The sequence below is a fragment of the Odontesthes bonariensis genome, chromosome 4, assembly GCF_027942865.1.
Source record: "Odontesthes bonariensis isolate fOdoBon6 chromosome 4, fOdoBon6.hap1, whole genome shotgun sequence".
Taxonomy (NCBI): Eukaryota; Metazoa; Chordata; class Actinopteri; order Atheriniformes; family Atherinopsidae; genus Odontesthes; species Odontesthes bonariensis.
In genome coordinates, this window is record NC_134509.1 from 3,125,131 (window position 1) to 3,145,282 (window position 20,152).

Below are 20,152 nucleotides of genomic sequence, written 5' to 3' on the forward strand. Positions count from 1 at the left end.
ACACAGACGAGGCCTCATACTGAAATAGGGCTGGGCGATATGGACCAAAAGTCATATCCCGATATATTTAGGTTGAATATCGATATACGATATATATCCCGATATTTTTTCCGCAAAGTGAGAGCTGTGAAATGAAATGCTAAGTCAAAGTCAAAGCCAAATACGAGTAGATTTATTGAAAACTCACTATAAAATGTAAACATAAACACTGTGTAACAAAGCTCCATAAGGTGCACATGTAAATAAAAAAAATATCTTAAATAAAATTGGCCTATAAAATAAAATGGGCAGCATTTATATATAAAGAGATAAAATAATAAAGTGCTCAGTTTAAGAAAAACGTTTTTAAACATCAGCTTGAGAATACCTGTTTCCGATATTTGAACTATATCGATATATGCGATATGGTCTAATTCCATATCTTATTTAAAAATATATCGATATATCTTAAATATCGATATATCGCCCAGCCCTATACTGAAAGCATGTTTACCTTACAAAGAGTGAGAAACAGCAGCTACATTATGTGTCTTCTGTGTCAACCAAAACAAACGCACATTTCAGCAGAAACTCAACATCTAACTTGAGGAAACATGTAGCGCTAAGTTTCCTAAACTCGTTTTTCCCCCATGGATAGGTGAATGTTTGTTTTTTAGGTTACATATGGGTTACATATGTTTTAAACATTTCCTAAGTCTCTTTTATTTTTTATTGAAGTTCTTGAATTTACCTGGATTATTTTAATTTAAGCTATTTTGTAATTAATTCATTCATTTTAATTTATTTGATCAATTGGATGAACTCTAATTTGCCTAAAGATGATTATTTAGTATTTTTGTCTGTCTGATTGAATGCTTGTGTTAACAAATAAATCAGACGTTACTCAACAGTTACTCAGTACTTGAGTAGTTTTTTCACCGAGCACTTTTATACTCTTACTCAAGTAATTATTTGGATGAATACTTTTTACTTTTACTTGAGTCATATTATTCTGAAGTAACAGTACTTTTACTTGAGTACAATTGTTGGCTGCTCTACCCACCTCTGGCTGTGTGAGAGAGGCCGTTGTGGCGATAATGGTCAGGTTAACGTGTGCTGGACAGGTGCGTGCTTTTAGACATTTACAGGTAAGCACGTTTTCACTTGGCCAACGCATCACCTGCCCTCTCAGTCTTAGAAGAGAGAAGGAATACCGATCAGGCAAGGTGTTGTCTCTGAAATATGAGGCTTCTTAAGGCCTGGGTGCCTAACCTAGATGCCGAGCGGTGACATTCTTTGCAAGCGTTTCGACCCGTGTGACCCTTTTTGAAAAAAGGCAGACTTGCCTCAGGCAGACCTTAAGGAGGGAAATTCCATCAGGTAGAGTGTGGCTTTGCTGTAATTCAGAGCAACAGGATAGACGTTTTTTTTTTTCTTTTGCTTTTGTCGAAGCAGCATCGAGAAAATGAAAGTCAAGCAGGGCGAGTGGTTTAAAAACCAAAAAAAGTTGTAAAATCTACGGAAGCCCAGAGCGGACGTGGTACGTATAAACTTTTTTCTGATGGTTTTCTCGAGATAACGAGTTAGTTTTCGAGGCCACTTTTTCTCCCCAGTCCGCCCCTGTTTACATGTGTTTATATGTGTTTCTGGCAAAGGTTTTTACCCATTTTTACCCCCTTTCATTGAAAACTGAATAAAGTAGCCTATGAATCAAACATGGAATGTGGAGCGTTTGTGAAAATGCACAAAGAAAATCCCGCTGGTGTGACAAGCATCTGCAGAATGGAATCAGGTTTAACACACACCAATCGTGCCGTTATCATTTTTCTCGAGATAACGAGATAAATAACTCGTGCAACATTCGGTAACCATGGAGACGGCCTGGTCCCCTCAGCTGGTCACTGATGAAGTCGACTACATCAGCAGGATCACTGAGGTGTAAACGCCTTTTGAGTTGCAGTCGAGCCGGCCGTCCCCGGCTATGTAATTCAGTTTTCAATGTAAGGGGGGTCAAAATGGGGAAAAACCTTTGCCAGAAATACATATAAACACATATAAACAGGGGCGGACTGGGGATAAAAGGTGGCCTCAAAAACCATCGGTAAATTAACTCGTTATCTCGAGAAAACGAACATTGTTTTCTCGAGATCTGAGATTAATTATCTTGTTATCACGAGAAAACGGATGGAATAAAATGTATGTATCTATGGCCATTTAGGGCTTCCGTAAAAAACAGAGTTTCCCCTCGTTATTTCATTAAATTCCTGGCTCATCTGTAACTTAAACCTCACCGGGCATTCAGTTTGCATCTTTTTTTTTTTCTTACTCGGAGGTAATATGGTGAATAAAAGACAAAAGAAAGATAAATCTAAAAAATCAAACCGGATTGTAAAGCTCTGGTGTTTTCAGACCACTTTCCCTTTTTGGACACATTCTAGTCACAATCCTCAGTTAGCTGTGTTTGCTTAAGGTGTACCTGGTCAGTGCACCAGTACCAGGTGGCCAGTATGAGGAGGCCCAGGGTCATGCCGGGCCAGGGCAGGTCTCCGGTGACGGCGTCTCTGAACAGGTGCATGGCGTCGGGCCGTGGCAGGTGACAGGTGCTGTTGGGGATGATCTTGCTTGGCACTGCGACACTGTAAATACGCTCCAGGCTGCCATAGCCGCCAATCTTGTTGAAAGCTTGAGATGATCGATTGAAAAACAGATGACTAATGATGCCGTGCGTGCGGCAGCTCGTGTTGTGGAATGGTGGAATCTGTACATACCAGTAATCGTTAGGATGATTGCTCCGATAATCATGATAAAAGTCTGTAAGGTGTCTGTGTAGATAACAGCCGCGAGGCCACCTGAAAGAAAGGCATTTTCACAATCATTTTATTCAAAATGTTTTTTTATCGTCTAAAACTATCGAGGAAACGGTGGGAAAGGACTTCTTTAATATGTTAGCTAACACGAGTCAGCAAATTCACACAACAAAACGAGCTAATTTAATTATTTCTGTGTAACTGTAAAAGTGTCGGGGCAAACGACAGATGTAATGTTAAAGGGATAGTTCGCCTCTTTTGACATGAAGCTGTATGACATCCCATATCAGCAACATCATTTATGAACATCTTCTTACCCCCTGCTGCGTCCCGTGAGCAGAGTTCCAGCCTCGTTTTGGTGTTGATGAAGGTAGTCCGGCTAGTTGGCTGGGGTTTAAAAAATAAAGCGTTTTGCTTCTCAAAACAATATGCGTTCAACAGAGTAATACATTTGCATCACAAAATCGTTCTCCAGGAAAAAGTCAGACCTCACAATCGCTTGGCCCTATTTTCTCTCCCTTCATATCACTAAACACAAAAAACTAGGGCTGCGTGAGTTAACTCGTTAATTATTTAACGCCGATAAATATTATATCGCACATTAACGCAGGTTTTATTATTTATTTTATTATTGTAAAAGTCTGTTGCTCACAGGCTTTTATTTTGTAAAAGTCTGCTGCTGTCTGCTGTGGAACAGGAAAAGAAAGTAATCGGCGGATCCACCAAACATGGAGAAGGGTACGGAACTTTTACTCGGCCATTTTCATTTTAAAGTTCTTCCAGACGGCGGAGTCGACAGAACCAAAGTCATCTGTAAACACTGCCAAGTTGAATTGTCTTCTCAGCGTAGTAGTTCCAGTCTAAAATATCACTTAAAGGCAAAACACACAACTGATAGCAGCAAGTCATTCAAGGAAACAGACAGTGGAGCGAGGCTTCTACATAAAAACTACAGAAAGATGCTGATGTTAAAAGTGTGTTTGCACAACAAATGTTATGGCACTTTCATTCATATGGCAGCACATTTAAAATAAAACTAAATGCTAAAAGCTATACGCTACTTTTGGATTCATTTTTGGATTCTGCGTACAAATGCGATTAATCGTGATTAATCAGGGAAATCATGTGATTAATTAGATTAGGGAGAGAAAATAGGGCCAAGCGATTGTGAGGTCTGACTTTTTCCTGGAGAACGATTTTGTGATGCAAATGTATTACTCTTTTGAACGCATATTGTTCTGAGAAGCAAAACGCTTTATTTTTTAAACCCCAGCCAACTAGCCGGACTACCTTCATCAGCACCAAAACGAGGCTGGAACTCTGCTCACAGGACGCAGCAGGGGGTAAGAAGATGTTCATAAATGATGTTGCTGATATGGGATGTCATACAGCTTCATGTCAAAAGAGGCGAACTGTCCCTTTAAGCTTGTGTTGTTTGCTTGTGGCTACCTGCGATGGTGTAGAAGGCGGTGACCACCAGCATGAGGACAGTGGACAGGTAGAGGTTCCATCCCAGACACACCTGAACAAACAGGGCTCCAGAGTACAGGTCAGTCTGGTGAGACAAACACATCTGTCAGCAGCACATCTGTCAGCAGCACAGCTTTGACCTCACAGAGTCTGATGCTGATTTCTTTTGTACGTGCGTCGCCGTTGTACCGATATCTTTGTGAAGACCGACAGCAGCAGGGACAGGACGGCCAAGTAGGTTCGGATCCTCTCTCCTCCGAAACGACGCCCCAGATACTCCGGCATCGTGACGATCTGAACGCGCACATTTGGACATTTTCAACCACAAACCAGACAGCAGAAGAAGCTCTGCGTGTTTTTCACTGATGACTGTAGCTCAGTGTCTGCACACCTCCCGGGCTCTGAGTGTAATTATGCACAAAAGCATAGCAGCTTTTTGCTTTTTTTTAAGTTAATAGGCTAGCTGTGAGTGTGGCGCAGTGTAACACCCTGTTGGGGAATTTACAAGGTCTTATGACACCTACATCTAGCAGCAGAACCAGCCTTAACAAGAAGATACACACCCATATATATATATATATATATGTGTGTGTGTGTGTGTGTGTGTGTGTGTGTGTGTGTTTGAACCGACCCCTGAGGAGATGTAGACAGGCACAAATACCCAGGCCAACGCCAGCAACACATAGGTGGCCTAGTGGGGCAGAAAGAGAGACAACAGAAGGGTTTGAGCAGTTTGTTAACTCTCCTGTCAGACTGTAATAAAAGTGTTAACTCTTTATATTCAGATAAACAGTTAACTCTCCTGTCAGACTGTAATAAAAGTGTTAACTCTTTATATTCAGATAAACAGTTAACTCTCCTGTCAGACTGTAATAAAAGTGTTAACTCTTTATGTTCAGATAAACAGTTAACTCTCCTGTCAGACTGTAATAAAAGTGTTAACTCTTTATATTCAGATAAACAGTTAACTCTCCTGTCAGACTGTAATAAAAGTGTTAACTCTTTATATTCAGATAAACAGTTAACTCTCCTGTAGAACTGTAATAAAAGTGTTAACTCTTTATATTCAGATAAACAGTTAACTCTCCTGTCAGACTGTAATAAAAGTGTTAACTCTTTATATTCAGATAAACAGTTAACTCTCCTGTCAGACTGTAATAAAAGTGTTAACTCTTTATATTCAGATAAACAGTTAACTCTCCTGTCAGACTGTAATAAAAGTGTTAACTCTTTATATTCAGATAAACAGTTAACTCTCCTGTAGAACTGTAATAAAAGTGTTAACTCTTTATATTCAGATAAACAGTTAACTCTCCTGTCAGACTAATAAAAGTGTTAACTCTTTATATTCAGATAAACAGTTAACTCTCCTGTAGAACTGTAATAAAAGTGTTAACTCTTTATATTCAGATAAACAGTTAACTCTCCTGTCAGACTGTAATAAAAGTGTTAACTCTTTATATTCAGATAAACAGTTAACTCTCCTGTCAGACTGTAATAAAAGTGTTAACTCTTTATATTCAGATAAACAGTTAACTCTCCTGTCAGACTGTAATAAAAGTGTTAACTCTTTAGATTCAGCTAAACAGTTAACTCTCCTGTCAGACTAATAAAAGTGTTAACTCTTTATATTCAGATAAACAGTTAACTCTCCTGTCAGACTGTAATAAAAGTGTTAACTCTTTATATTCAGATAAACAGTTAACTCTCCTGTAGAACTGTAATAAAAGTGTTAACTCTTTATATTTAGATAAACAGTTAACTCTCCTGTAGAACTGTAATAAAAGTGTTAACTCTTTATATTCAGATAAACAGTTAACTCTCCTGTCAGACTGTAATAAAAGTGTTAACTCTTTATATTCAGATAAACAGTTAACTCTACTGTCAGACTGTAATAAAAGTGTTAACTCTTTATATTCAGATAAACAGTTAACTCTCCTGTAGAACTGTAATAAAAGTGTTAACTCTTTATATTCAGATAAACAGTTAACTCTCCTGTCAGACTGTAATAAAAGTGTTAACTCTTTATATTCAGATAAACAGTTAACTCTACTGTCAGACTGTAATAAAAGTGTTAACTCTTTATATTCAGCTAAACAGTTAACTCTCCTGTAGAACTGTAATAAAAGTGTTAACTCTTTATATTCAGATAAACAGTTAACTCTCCTGTCAGACTGTAATAAAAGTGTTAACTCTTTATGTTCAGATAAACAGTTAACTCTCCTGTCAGACTGTAATAAAAGTGTTAACTCTTTATGTTCAGATAAACAGTTAACTCTACTGTCAGACTGTAATAAAAGTGTTAACTCTTTATATTCAGATAAACAGTTAACTCTCCTGTAGAACTGTAATAAAAGTGTTAACTCTTTATATTCAGCTAAACAGTTAACTCTCCTGTAGAACTGTAATAAAAGTGTTAACTCTTTATATTCAGATAAACAGTTAACTCTCCTGTCAGACTGTAATAAAAGTGTTAACTCTTTATATTCAGCTAAACAGTTAACTCTCCTGTCAGACTGTAATAAAAGTGTTAACTCTTTATATTCAGCTAAACAGTTAACTCTCCTGTAGAACTGTAATAAAAGTGTTAACTCTTTATATTCAGATAAACAGTTAACTCTCCTGTCAGACTGTAATAAAAGTGTTAACTCTTTATATTCAGATAAACAGTTAACTCTCCTGTAGAACTGTAATAAAAGTGTTAACTCTTTATATTCAGATAAACAGTTAACTCTCCTGTCAGACTGTAATAAAAGTGTTAACTCTTTATATTCAGATAAACAGTTAACTCTCCTGTCAGACTGTAATAAAAGTGTTAACTCTTTATATTCAGATAAACAGTTAACTCTACTGTCAGACTGTAATAAAAGTGTTAACTCTTTATATTCAGATAAACAGTTAACTCTCCTGTCAGACTAATAAAAGTGTTAACTCTTTATATTCAGCTAAACAGTTAACTCTCATGTCAGACTGTAATAAAAGTGTTTACTCTTTATATTCAGATAAACAGTTAACTCTCCTGTAGAACTGTAATAAAAGTGTTAACTCTTTATATTCAGCTAAACAGTTAACTCTCCTGTAGAACTGTAATAAAAGTGTTAACTCTTTATATTCAGATAAACAGTTAACTCTCCTGTCAGACTGTAATAAAAGTGTTAACTCTTTATATTCAGATAAACAGTTAACTCTACTGTCAGACTGTAATAAAAGTGTTAACTCTTTATATTCAGCTAAACAGTTAACTCTCCTGTAGAACTGTAATAAAAGTGTTAACTCTTTATATTCAGATAAACAGTTAACTCTCCTGTCAGACTGTAATAAAAGTGTTAACTCTTTATGTTCAGATAAACAGTTAACTCTCCTGTCAGACTGTAATAAAAGTGTTAACTCTTTATATTCAGCTAAACAGTTAACTCTCCTGTAGAACTGTAATAAAAGTGTTAACTCTTTATATTCAGATAAACAGTTAACTCTCCTGTCAGACTGTAATAAAAGTGTTAACTCTTTATATTCAGATAAACAGTTAACTCTCCTGTAGAACTGTAATAAAAGTGTTAACTCTTTATATTCAGCTAAACAGTTAACTCTCCTGTCAGACTGTAATAAAAGTGTTAACTCTTTATATTCAGATAAACAGTTAACTCTACTGTCAGACTGTAATAAAAGTGTTAACTCTTTATATTCAGATAAACAGTTAACTCTCCTGTAGAACTGTAATAAAAGTGTTAACTCTTTATATTCAGATAAACAGTTAACTCTCCTGTCAGACTGTAATAAAAGTGTTAACTCTTTATATTCAGATAAACAGTTAACTCTACTGTCAGACTGTAATAAAAGTGTTAACTCTTTATATTCAGATAAACAGTTAACTCTACTGTCAGACTGTAATAAAAGTGTTAACTCTTTATATTCAGATAAACAGTTAACTCTCCTGTCAGACTGTAATAAAAGTGTTAACTCTTTATGTTCAGATAAACAGTTAACTCTCCTGTCAGACTGTAATAAAAGTGTTAACTCTTTAGATTCAGATAAACAGTTAACTCTCCTGTCAGACTGTAATAAAAGTGTTAACTCTTTAGATTCAGATAAACAGTTAACTCTCCTGTCAGACTGTAATAAAAGTGTTAACTCTTTATATTCAGCTAAACAGTTAACTCTCCTGTCAGACTGTAATAAAAGTGTTAACTCTTCAGATTCAGCTAAAGATAGACGTGTCCACACATCTGTCCACACATCTGGGCGGTGTCGTGTTGCTGCCCCCTGCTGAATGCTGCCGGTTACGGCTGCTGACAGAAGTTAACTCACCCTGAAAAGAATTTAATCTCTCAAGGTCTAGACATGTTGAAAAAAGAAAGTCAAAGAAATCATTTGTGGTAATAAAGCCACATATCAGAGCTTTTGTTTCCAGGTACAAAAGGGAGAGTGATTATGCTTTTGTCTGAGCAGCACGCCTAAAAATAAACAACCTGTAGCTGGATTTAGCAGGCTGAATGCATCTACTTCTTCCTGATGTCTATAATCTCTTTAGTCCCTAAATGATAGACCGATTAGAATAGCTGCTGCTCTGTGCATGTGTTCAGTACTCACACTCCATTCAAAACCGGCAACAGCGATGCCACCGGTGGCTCCGGTCCCAGCCAGGCCGATAAACAGACCCGAGCCCTCTGAACTGGCAAAGAGGGACGATCCAATCTGTTCACACCAGGGAAGGAAGAAAACTTCAGCACTGGAAAAAATCTAAGTCTTATCAAGTATATTTGTTTCATTTCTAGTCCAAATATCTCATTACAATTAATATCAGACACAACTGCCTAACAAGTACTATTTCAGCCAGATATAGGGACTTGTTTGAAGACAATACATCTGGAATATCTTGTTACATGAAAAAGTCTCGAAAACAAATTGTTTTGAGTCACATATCATATTTTAATAAAAGCAACTCCTCATAAAGTGTTAATGAACCGATGGGACCAGCTGCTGTAATTTTCTGCCTCTTCAGATATGCTCGTGTCCCATGAAGGCTGCTTTTCAGACATGTTCCTGAGCCCGTGCAGACTTTTTATGGAGTGGGAAACTTCTCCCAACCTCAATCTTCCAAGAATGATCTGCTTTCTTTTTTTTCTTCTCACAGAATCCATTTACTGACACAAGGCTTTCAGGGTTTTGTTTGCTCGGACGGAAAGATCTTGAATTTAAATAGTGTTTGAATTTCTTGTGTCCCAACTTTAAAAGCAGGATTGTGGTAAAATGCTTTGCCTTTAATTGTCTCGTTACCTAAAGCGCCATCGGGAACCAAGAACCAGTATTTGCTGTTTTTTAATCACTGAAACAAAATGACCATGAACACATGAGTCACTGCCTGCTCTAATAATTGTGCATGAGTTTGACTGCCAAAGTTGTGAAATCTTAAATCAAATGAGTTGGGCTGGGCAAGTTAACTCCTTATTATCACGTTAATTATTTAACGCCGATAAATATTTTATCGCGCATTATCGCAGGTTTTATTATTTATTTTATTTTGTAAAAGTCTGTTACTCACAGGTTTTTATTTTGTAAAAGTCTGTCACTCACAGGCTTTTATTTTGTAAAAGTCTGTTGCTCACAGGCTTTTATTTTGTAAAAGTCTGTTGCTCACAGGCTTTTATTTTGTAAAAGTCTGTTGCTCACAGGCTTTTATTTTGTAAAAGTCTGTTGCTGTCTGCTGTGGAACAGGAAAAGAAAGTAATCGGCGGATCCACCAAACATGGAGAAGGGTACAGAACTTTTACTCGGCCATTTTCATTTTAAAGTTCTTCCAGACGGCGGAGTCGACAGAACCAAAGTCATCTGTAAACACTGCCAAGTTGAATTGTCTTCTCAGCGTAGTAGTTCCAGTCTAAAATATCACTTAAAGGCAAAACACACAACTGATAGCAGCAAGTCATTCAAGGAAACAGACAGTGGAGCGAGGCTTCTACATAAAAACTACAGAAAGATGCTGATGTTAAAAGTGTGTTTGCACAACAAATGTTATGGCACTTTCATTCATATGGCAGCACATTTAAAATAAAGCTAAATGCTAAAGGCTATACACTACTTTTGAATTCATTTTTGGATTTTGCATACAAATGCGATTAATCGTGATTAATCAGGGAAATCATGTGATTAATTAGATTAAACATTTGAATCGTTGCCCAACAAATAAGTTATTGGTTTGAGTACACATTGTGCGGTCGAAAAAAAACTCAAAGCCTCTCAGAGACGGACTCACCGGCCACCAGACCATGTCCCGCCCAGCCAAGAAGTATCCACTCAGAGTGTTCCTGCTCACCCTGCATGACGACTGACGGACAAAACAGTCACGCATGAGCACGCAAACCGCCTGAATTAGCAGAAAATAACACACAAACACACACACACATAGCTGCATCTCCTACCCAAATGCCAACTGCCAGGTTGAGGAGGAAGTATGTTGCTATGACGATAATATCAGAGAAGCTGAAGGACTGCGTCAGGTCGTAGAAGTTGGTGGTGGAATTAGACATCCTCAGTGCTCACAGCAAAGTGTTACAAATACACTAAAGCCCCCACTTCTCGTGTTGCACCTCTGGAATCTGACTTTTACCTCCTGAATCCGACTTTTACCTCCTGAATCTGACTCTTACCTCCTGAATCCGACTTTTACCTCCGGAATCTGACTTTTACCTCCTGAATCTGACTTTTACCTCCTGAATCTGACTTTTACCTCCTGAATCCGACTTTTACCTCCGGAATCTGACTTTTACCTCCGGAATCTGACTTTTACCTCCTGAATCCGACTTTTACCTCCTTAATCTGACGTTTACCTCCTGAATCTGACTTTTACCTCCTGAATCCGACTTTTACCTCCTGAATCTGACTTTTACTTTTACCTCCTGAATCTGACTCTTACCTTCTGAATCTGACTTTTACCTCCTGAATCCGACTTTTACCTCCTTAATCTGACTTTTACCTCCTGAATCTGACTTTTACCTCCTGAATCTGACTTTTACCTCCTGAATCTGACTTTTACTTTTACCTCCTGAATCTGACTTTTACCTTCTGAATCTGACTTTTACCTCCTGAATCCGACTCTTACCTCCTGAATCCGACTTTTATCTCCTGAATCTGACTTTTACCTCCTGAATCTGACTTTTACCTCCTGAATCCGACTCTTACCTCCTGAATCCAACTTTTACCTCCTCAATCGGACTTTTACCTCCTGATCTGACTCCTGAATCTGACTTTTACCTCCTGAATATGACTTATACCTCCTGAATCTGACTTTTACCTCCTGAATCCGACTTTTACCTCCTGAATCTGACTCCTGAATCTGACTCCTTCCTCCAGTCTCTGGTGAAAGTCTCCTCTCTGGTGAAAGTCTCCTCTCTGGTGAAAGTCTCCTCTCGGGCCGAGCTACGAGCGGACCTCTGTGCTGCTGGAAAGCCTGAGACCGAGTGTTGGCCGTTACCCCTGAAGAGGGCAGTTCCTCGGCTGAATTGATGATTAAACACATCACCTTAATGTGGCCCCGGCAGCCCTCACACACATGCACAGTGCCGGGGGATAATGGAGTGCTCGGCGTGGACGAGCACTGCTCTGCAGCAGATGCTCATGTAGGCCAGAGTCCACGCTGACACACAGACGGTCAATCATTGGCGATGACAAGTTTATAATCATTAGTGTCTAAACACACAAACATCCTCTAATGTGCTAATAGGGCGAGGGAAAGTGTGTGAGAACAGTCCCCGAGCTGTTTGTGGCTTCATTCGGTCACTCTTAGGATTGTTGGGCGATGGTGTGATTAGACAGAAGCTGGAAGAAAGGCGAGCCGGCGCTAAGTGTGCATTTACAAGAGCGGGAGGATCGTTTCAAGAATATTACCAGAAAATAAAGAGATCAACAAGTAAAGGAGTACTTTTGTGAGGTGGTTGTTTTTCATTTGGCTGGCTTTTAATGGTTGTTTGTGTTTATTTGACTATGTTTGTGGTAACTTTGTAAGAAGGGACAGGTGTATGGAAATTTTAAATCTAATTAATCACATGATTTCCCTGATTAATCACATTTGTACACAAAATCCAAAAAACAGACTTTTACAAAATAAAAGACTGTGAGCGACAGACTTTTACAACAATAAAATAAATAATAAAACCTGCGTTAATGCACGATAAAATATTTATCGGCATTAAATAATTAACGATTTAACTCGCCCAGCCCTAGTTTTTTGTCAAATTGTGATATTTAAGGATTGTTTCTTAATATTAGGGCTGGGCAACGATTAAAATGTTTAATCTAATTAATCACATGATTTCTCTGATTAATCACAATTAATCGCATTTGTACGCAGAATCCAAAAATGAATCCAAAAGTAGTGTATAGCTTTTAGCATTTAGCTTTATTTTAAATGTGCTGCCATATGAATGAAAGTGCCATAACATTTGTTGTGCAAACACACTTTTAACATCAGCATCTTTCTGTAGTTTTTATGTAGAAGCCTCGCTCCACTGTCTGTTTCCTTGAATGACTTGCTGCTATCAGTTGTGTGTTTTGCCTTTAAGTGATATTTTAGACTGGAACTACTACGCTGAGAAGACAATTCAACTTGGCAGTGTTTACAGATGACTTTGGTTCTGTCGACTCCGCCGTCTGGAAGAACTTTAACATGAAAATGGCCGAGTAAAAGTTCCGTACCCTTCTCCATGTTTGGTGGATCCGCCGATTACTTTCTTTTCCTGTTCCACAGCAGACAGCAACAGACTTTTACAAAATAAAAGCCTGTGAGCGACAGACTTTTACAAAATAAAAGCCTGTGAGCAACAGACTTTTACAAAATAAAAGCCTGTGAGCTACAGACTTTTACAAAATAAAAGCCTGTGAGAGACTGACTTTTACAAAATAAAAGCCTGTGAGCGACAGACTTTTACAAAATAAAAGCCTGTGAGCAGCAGACTTTTACAAAATAAAAGCCTGTGAGTGACAGACTTTTACAAAATAAAAGCCTGTGAGTGACAGACTTTTACAAAATAAAAGCCTGTGAGCGACAGACTTTTACAAAATAAAAGCCTGTGAGCAACAGACTTTTACAAAATAAAAGCCTGTGAGCAACAGACTTTTACAAAATAAAAGCCTGTGAGCAACAGACTTTTACAAAATAAAAGCCTGTGAGCAGCAGACTTTTGCAAGATAGAATAAATGATCAAACATGCGTTAATGCGCGATAAAATCAGCATTAAATAATAACGAGTTAACTCGCCCAGCCCTAGTTTTTTGTCAAATTGTGATATTTAAGGATTGTTTCTTAATATGCTATAGATTTTCTGATATCTTGAACAGTGTTCAAATGCCATTTTCAAACATATTGTCTTGTCGATATTCTATTTTAGTGAACAGCTGTTTTAAGACTGATATACATCTGTTCTTTTACTCTGGCCTCGTTGTGTGAACTTCCATCGGTTAGTCGTTGTAACTTAAAAATGACCACACATACCGGTACATGGAAACTGAAAAAAAACAACCCAGATAAGGAGAATTTCCTTTGATTACATTTCTTAGAGAACGTTTACAGGCTTAACATGAGATGTATGACACACAGCATAATTTCATGATAAAACAGTCGAAACTTTGTCCAAAGCTGGGAAAAAAACATGTTTTAAAAAAAAAAAAAAACTTTATTCAATTTTGCTGGCATGTAATGAAACTGCCCTCAAAAGGAAAACTGAACTCCGAACACATCTGTACGTTTCTCAGTGGCGCGACAACAAGAGAGAACAAGGAGTCCGAGAGGAGGATGCGAGCAGAGTTGAGTAAGTTTGCTTTCCAGCTCCCTGATGTGAAATTAACTCAGTGTCACACATAAACTGCTGGTCAGTGTTTGTCTACTATAAGGAGCAGATGGCGGTGATGGAGACACCCTGACGTCACACACATCATCATTAATCTCTCTTTCTCGCTCTCACACGCAAACACACACTCTGGGAAATATCAAAGAAAAGTTGATTGGTGTGAGATGGAAGCTGATGTCTGGCTTTCAAACTAGTTTGGATATCATAAATCAAGCAAGCATGTCAAAAGCAGGCTGCCACTGTTCACCTCTGAACATATTCATACATAGTGAAAGGTGAATACAGGGTTAAAGTTAGTATATGGCCCATGGAGGAGTGATTTAAATAAATTATTATCATGAATTTTGTTTTCATAATCGCTTCAATCAATCAATCAATCAATCAAACTTTATTTATATAGCCCTTTACAATAGCCAACTGGTACTCAAAGTGCTTTACAACAGAATAAAAACAACAATACATAAAACAAAACATAAAACATGATTCAGAAATGGTAAAAGTGCTAAAAGTGCTGCAGGGCATTAAAAGCCTTCCACAAGTGCAATAAAATGAATTGAATAAAATTTGTATAAAATTAAGACAGTTAAAAAAGAGCGGATGGAATGAGCATAGTGGCCCTAATCAGAGTTCGAACGCCAGTCTAAAAAGGTTGAATGCACGTATCCCGGCAATGCTACAGAGAAAATTTAAGATTTAAACGATGACTTGATTTTAGATTTAAACCAAATACTTGTAACTCCCAGTGAAGAGAGATTTTTACACATATTTGCCTCCTCTGGCTCTGCTCCTCCTCTGGAATAAACTACAAACTGAATAAACACAACATACTCTTTACAAATACATTGCTCCAATCTTTGCAAAAGAAACAATAACTGACATGACGGTTTCTTAACAAAATTGTGGAAAAAATTTGGTACGCGTCTCGCTGAAGCTCGTTCAGTGAATTTTGCCACTATATGGCAGAGATGAATAGTAACGAAGTAGAACTACTTCACTACTCTACTTAAGTACTAAAATGCTGTATCTGTACTCTACTGGAGTATTATTTTTTTCTCCTACTTCCACTTTTACTTCAGTACATATTTTCAATGAGTTTAGTACTTTTACTCCGATACATTTTTTATGTGCTGCATCGTTACGCGTTATTATAAACGCACACACACACATAAAAACGTACACTCATTCATGCACAAACACACCCACACGCATACAAACACGCAAACATACATATAAAAACACACACAGAGAGACACACAAGCATGCACACAATTTAAGAAGGGGAAAAGTTGTAGAGAAAAAAAAGCACAAGCAGGAAAGAGAGGGGAGGGATGCTTTAAATGGAGAGGCGACATGCTTGATCTGTTTGTTCACAAAGAGTTAAGCCCAGTGTTTTCAGCTGTTCTAATCACTTTTTGTTTTTACATGGCATTTGTATTTGTATGTGGCCTACTGGCCTTGAGATTTTTTTTAACAAGTTGAAAGAAAATGACAAGAATGAAAAGAAAATGTGTAATGTGTGAAGTGATGGGAGATGCTTTAAAGGGGGAAGGGACATACTTGCCAATACATATTCTTTTGTTCAAAAGAGTTAAGCTCAATGTTTTAAGGTGCTCTTATTCCGCTGTACTGCTGTTACAGCCAAACATTTTGAATAATATAAACAATTTGATTTTCAAACTTTCGACTGATTTCTTTAATAACTACACTACACAATACTTTTACTTTTTCTTTCAGTACTTGCGTAGTAATTTTAAAAATAAACTACTTGCAATACTTAAAGGTAGGAGATCCTGGATTTTGAGTCCAGCGAAGCTGCATTTTGAAAATACACAGGTAAAAAGTCCCAACCCTTTTCTTCACTTTCCCCCCGAAGCCACGCCTCTAGAGTACATGAACGCGCACGACGAAGGTGCACGAGCGCTGTTCTGACAGCAAGCATCGATCATTGCCGTATTTAGTATTTAGTATTTAGTATTTAGTATATGCTAACTATACGTTTAATAATGCTAGGTGCTAGCCAAGCTGGCTCTAGTTTAGCTTCCTGCCAAGCTTCTGGACGCGTAATTCGTTCACGGAGCAGGGTACGCGCACAGGGGGAAGGAGGGGGAGGGAGGAGCAGATTGCAGTTTGATAGACGCATCAGAATCCAATCATCGTTAACGGTCCGTTCAGTATGATTGGATAGTGTTTTTCCTAGGTTGTACGTTCTAGAGGCCACTAAAACTTTTCATATTAATGTCAAAACTTTTAATTAATTGGTTGCAATGGGGGTGTGAAGAGTATTTCAAGCAATATGTAAAAAAATGTTCCAGAAAAAGATCCCCTACCCCACCTTTAAGTACAAAACATGTTTAATACTTTAGTACTTCCACTTAAGTACGGTGCTTAAAGAGCACTTCTACTTCTACTCAAGTCACTTTTTTGATAGAGTACTTGTACTTCTACTCAAGTCTGAATCGCTAGATATATATTATATATAGTAGAATGTATGCTATATATGGGCACGTTTGGGAGTATATTTGTGTGGAAACCGAGCAGTATCTGTATGAGTCCTCTGAGATCATTCATTGCTGTTTGCTGCAAAGGAACACAACTGACAAAAATCCTCTGATCAACACTTTAAAATCCATCATGCAACTCTAATATGGCACTGACATTATTGCTGGTAAATAAAATGATGGTGAACATCTCGACAAAAAGCCGTTAACACATTTTACAGACTGTCAAACAGCACCCCCATGTGGCCGTTTTTACTAATTGTCTCTGGAGTATTTAATGGAAAATCTCTTGTCATAACAACAAAGCTGATTTATTCTAAAAATGTGAATAAGTTTACTTTAAAGGATATGATGTGATGTCACTTTGGTGAATCTTTAGGCAAGGCAGGTTTATCTGTACAGCACAATTCAACAACAAGGTGATTCAAAGTGCTTTACAGATACATTAAAACAGTAGAAATAAAAAGCACGATTTAAATTTTAAACAAAAAAGAAAGAAATAAGAACAATAGATAAAATCAGATAAAATCAGTAGTTAAAATGTGATTAAGTTTAGTCATATTACTTTTGGGAGGGAAAGGACGGCATATTAAAATAATTTTAAAGTATTTTGGATAATTTACCAGCAGTGCATGATGGGAGATGGAGAGAACGCAAAACAAGAGAGCGATGGCAATTCCTGTGGGACAGTGCAGAAACAGGAAGACACTTGCATGGAATCCAAGGCAACATAGATAGATGTGGATCATCAAACAGGAGTAAGGGAGAGGAAGATGTGCTGTCAAGGATGAGATTTGGGCACACTAGGCTTAACAATACTTTGGCAATAATTAAAAAACATGCAGATGGTAAATGTGAATTTTGTGATAGTCCAGAATCCATAGAACATGTGATATGTCACTGTCCTAAGTACCAGAAAGAAAGGGAAATATTAACAAGGCAGCTGAGAAGGGACAAGTTAGGACTAAATCTAAAAGAAATTTTACAGAAAAGTTCTGGCCACACATGCTTCAACTATGTGTTTAGATTTCTGATGGATACTGGCCTTATTCATAGGGTCTAGTCTCATTCTCTTTTCTTTTCCTTCCTTTTTAATTTAAACATTTTTTTTTTTTTAATTTTTTAATTTTTTAAATTTTTAAAATTTTAAAATTTGTAACGTTTTTAAATTTTTTTTAACATTTTTTACATTTTTTTTAAAATTATTTTATTTTTTTATTTTTTGTATCCCCCCAGTCTAGCATTTGAGTACGTTCTCTTGCATCCACACCCCAGTCCAGCAGGTGGCGATAATGCACCTTTTCCGTTAAGCTGCCAACCGCCATAACAACCCAAGAAGAAGAAGAGATGGAGAGAAACTCCAGTAGCCAATCAGAGGATAGATCATTTGTTTTACCCGGATGTAATACTTTGCAACAAAAAAAATTGCCGGGAAATATCCTCTGTGAAAGCAGTTACCATCGAAGCTCACAGGGAATATTTGCGAAAGCAGCATTTTATGGTTTATTTGGGGTTGGTTAAGGTAGGTGCCGTGTCTCTGGGGTTATAGTGTTCCTGCACGATCCGAAATGGACGAATACGACGAGCTTTTTGAGATAGACGACCATTTCGAGGAGCAGTTTGCCGATGAGCTCGAAGTGTTGGCCCAGATAGAAGGTGAGTCAAAACAAGCTCAGGTGCAAAGCATCCGATTTTACCAGGAAACTTTAACCTGTAAGTTCATCTGTTCTGCTTGGAGCTTGTTTGTGTTACAGTTCAGGCGCCAAAAGATCCCGTTAAATTATCAGTAAATTTGATTGAAAGTGCAGTAAACAGAAAAGTAAACTCAGTTTCTTTTGTACTCGTTCGCAGTTTTTCAGGGTTTTTGCAGGCAGGTGTATGGAAGTTTTTCTGTGCCATCAGAGTTTGAATACAAATTTCTAATACTGAATTTTTACAGCATCAAAATCCACTGATTTTTCTTTTTTTTTAGATGTTGAATTTTTTCCCACAGAATTTTTAGATGTTTTTTTTTTTTTTTTTTTTTACTGAATTTTTTTTAATGTTTGAATTTTTTTACGCTGATTTTTGTTTTTAGAAATTGATTGTTTTTCACACTGTTGGTTTTTCAAATTCAAAGTCTGATTTTGATGCTGTAAAAATTCAATATTAGAAATTCGTATTCAAACTCTGATGGCACAGAAAAACTTCCATACGGTGGTTCAGAGCTTTTTGGATAACTTTCACAGTTTATTTTAAATTTTGTCAGTGTTTTTTTTTTTATTTAATTTTTTTTATTGCATAATTGAACATAACATATACACAGGAAAATATTACATCACAATTGGACAAAGGGTAGTTACAAAAATAAAATATATTTCACCATTTTAAATTAAAGATCCATTAACAAAATAAGTGAAATTAAAAAAAAAAAAAAAAGTAAAATAAAAGAGCTCAAGGTTTATGATTTCAATTTAATTATTTTATTCACATAATCTTCTTGTTTTGCTGGCTTTAGAATTTATACAATTTTCCAAAGATCCTAAATAGGATAAAAAAAGAGTGCTTTAAATACAATAAGGTTTGGATGCTGGTGTGTAAATTTAGTACAATGAATATGAAATTTAGCAAATATTAAAAGAAGGTTGATAATATAAAATTTTCCTGGAATTCTTTCCTCATTTTGTGTCAGACCAAATAAAAAATGCTGGATGTTCAGTTTGTAATAGAAGTCAATTTTGTTGTTTATAAAATTATTTAGGTCAATCCAAAAGACATGAGAGTAGGTGCAATCCCAAAATAAATGACATATTGTTTCATCTACATTGCCACAAAATGAACAGTATGTGTCAATATTGATCTTGTATTTTACAAGAAGGGTCTTGACTGGATAACATCTGTGGAGCAATTAAAATGTATCTTCTCGTACCATTTTGTCAGTGTTTCCTGTGTTAGTTCCATGATGTTGACGTCACGGCTTTGTTGATATCAGTTAACCACAGGACGCCCTGTTCTTCTTCTATTACCCTTAAACATGCAGAAGAATACTTTGTGCGTAGACTTGTGCTTATGTTATCAGCTAATCTCTTTTTGTGTATATATATATATATATTAGGGCTGGGCAATGATTAAAATTTTTATCTAATTAATTACATGATTTCCCTGATTAATCACGATTAATCGCATTTGTACGCAAAATCCAAAAATGAATTCAAAAGTAGCGTATAGCTTTTAGCATTTAGCTTTATTTTAAATGTGCTGCCATATGAATGAAAGTGCCATAACATTTGTTGTGCAAACACACTTTTAACATCAGCATCTTTCTGTAGTTTTTATGTAGAAGCCTCGCTCCACTGTCTGTTTCCTTGAATGACTTGCTGCTATCAGTTGTGTGTTTTGCCTTTAAGTGATATTTTAGACTGGAACTACTACGCTGAGAAGACAATTCAACTTGGCAGTGTTTACAGATGACTTTGGTTCTGTCGACTCCGCCGTCTGGAAGAACTTTAAAATGAAAATGGCCGAGTAAAAGTTCCGTACCCTTCTCCATGTTTGGTGGATCCGCCGATTACTTTCTTTT

At 37.0% G+C, this 20,152-nt stretch overlaps 2 protein-coding genes across 2 annotated transcripts in view; one reads left to right on the forward strand and one right to left on the reverse strand.

Annotated features, from left to right (window-relative positions):
- The window catches only part of slc5a10 (solute carrier family 5 member 10), a 42,499-nt gene extending 31,963 nt beyond the window's left edge, over window positions 1-10,536 (reverse strand). Inside the window, exons 1-7 of the mRNA XM_075462497.1 lie at window positions 10,507-10,536; window positions 8,844-8,948; window positions 4,888-4,947; window positions 4,446-4,550; window positions 4,236-4,341; window positions 2,748-2,828; window positions 2,456-2,661 (exon numbers count right to left, since the gene is read on the reverse strand). Of these exons, the coding sequence (XP_075318612.1) occupies window positions 2,456-2,661; window positions 2,748-2,828; window positions 4,236-4,341; window positions 4,446-4,550; window positions 4,888-4,947; window positions 8,844-8,948; window positions 10,507-10,521 (678 nt within the window). The 5' untranslated portion in view covers window positions 10,522-10,536. The remainder of the gene's footprint in view (window positions 1-2,455; window positions 2,662-2,747; window positions 2,829-4,235; window positions 4,342-4,445; window positions 4,551-4,887; window positions 4,948-8,843; window positions 8,949-10,506) is intronic.
- Window positions 10,537-18,029: 7,493 nt separating this feature from the next.
- Window positions 18,030-20,152, forward strand: part of chtf18 (CTF18, chromosome transmission fidelity factor 18 homolog (S. cerevisiae)) — a 28,709-nt gene continuing 26,586 nt past the window's right edge. Inside the window, exon 1 of the mRNA XM_075462498.1 lies at window positions 18,030-18,249. Coding sequence (XP_075318613.1) covers window positions 18,162-18,249 — 88 coding nt within the window. The 5' untranslated portion in view covers window positions 18,030-18,161. The remainder of the gene's footprint in view (window positions 18,250-20,152) is intronic.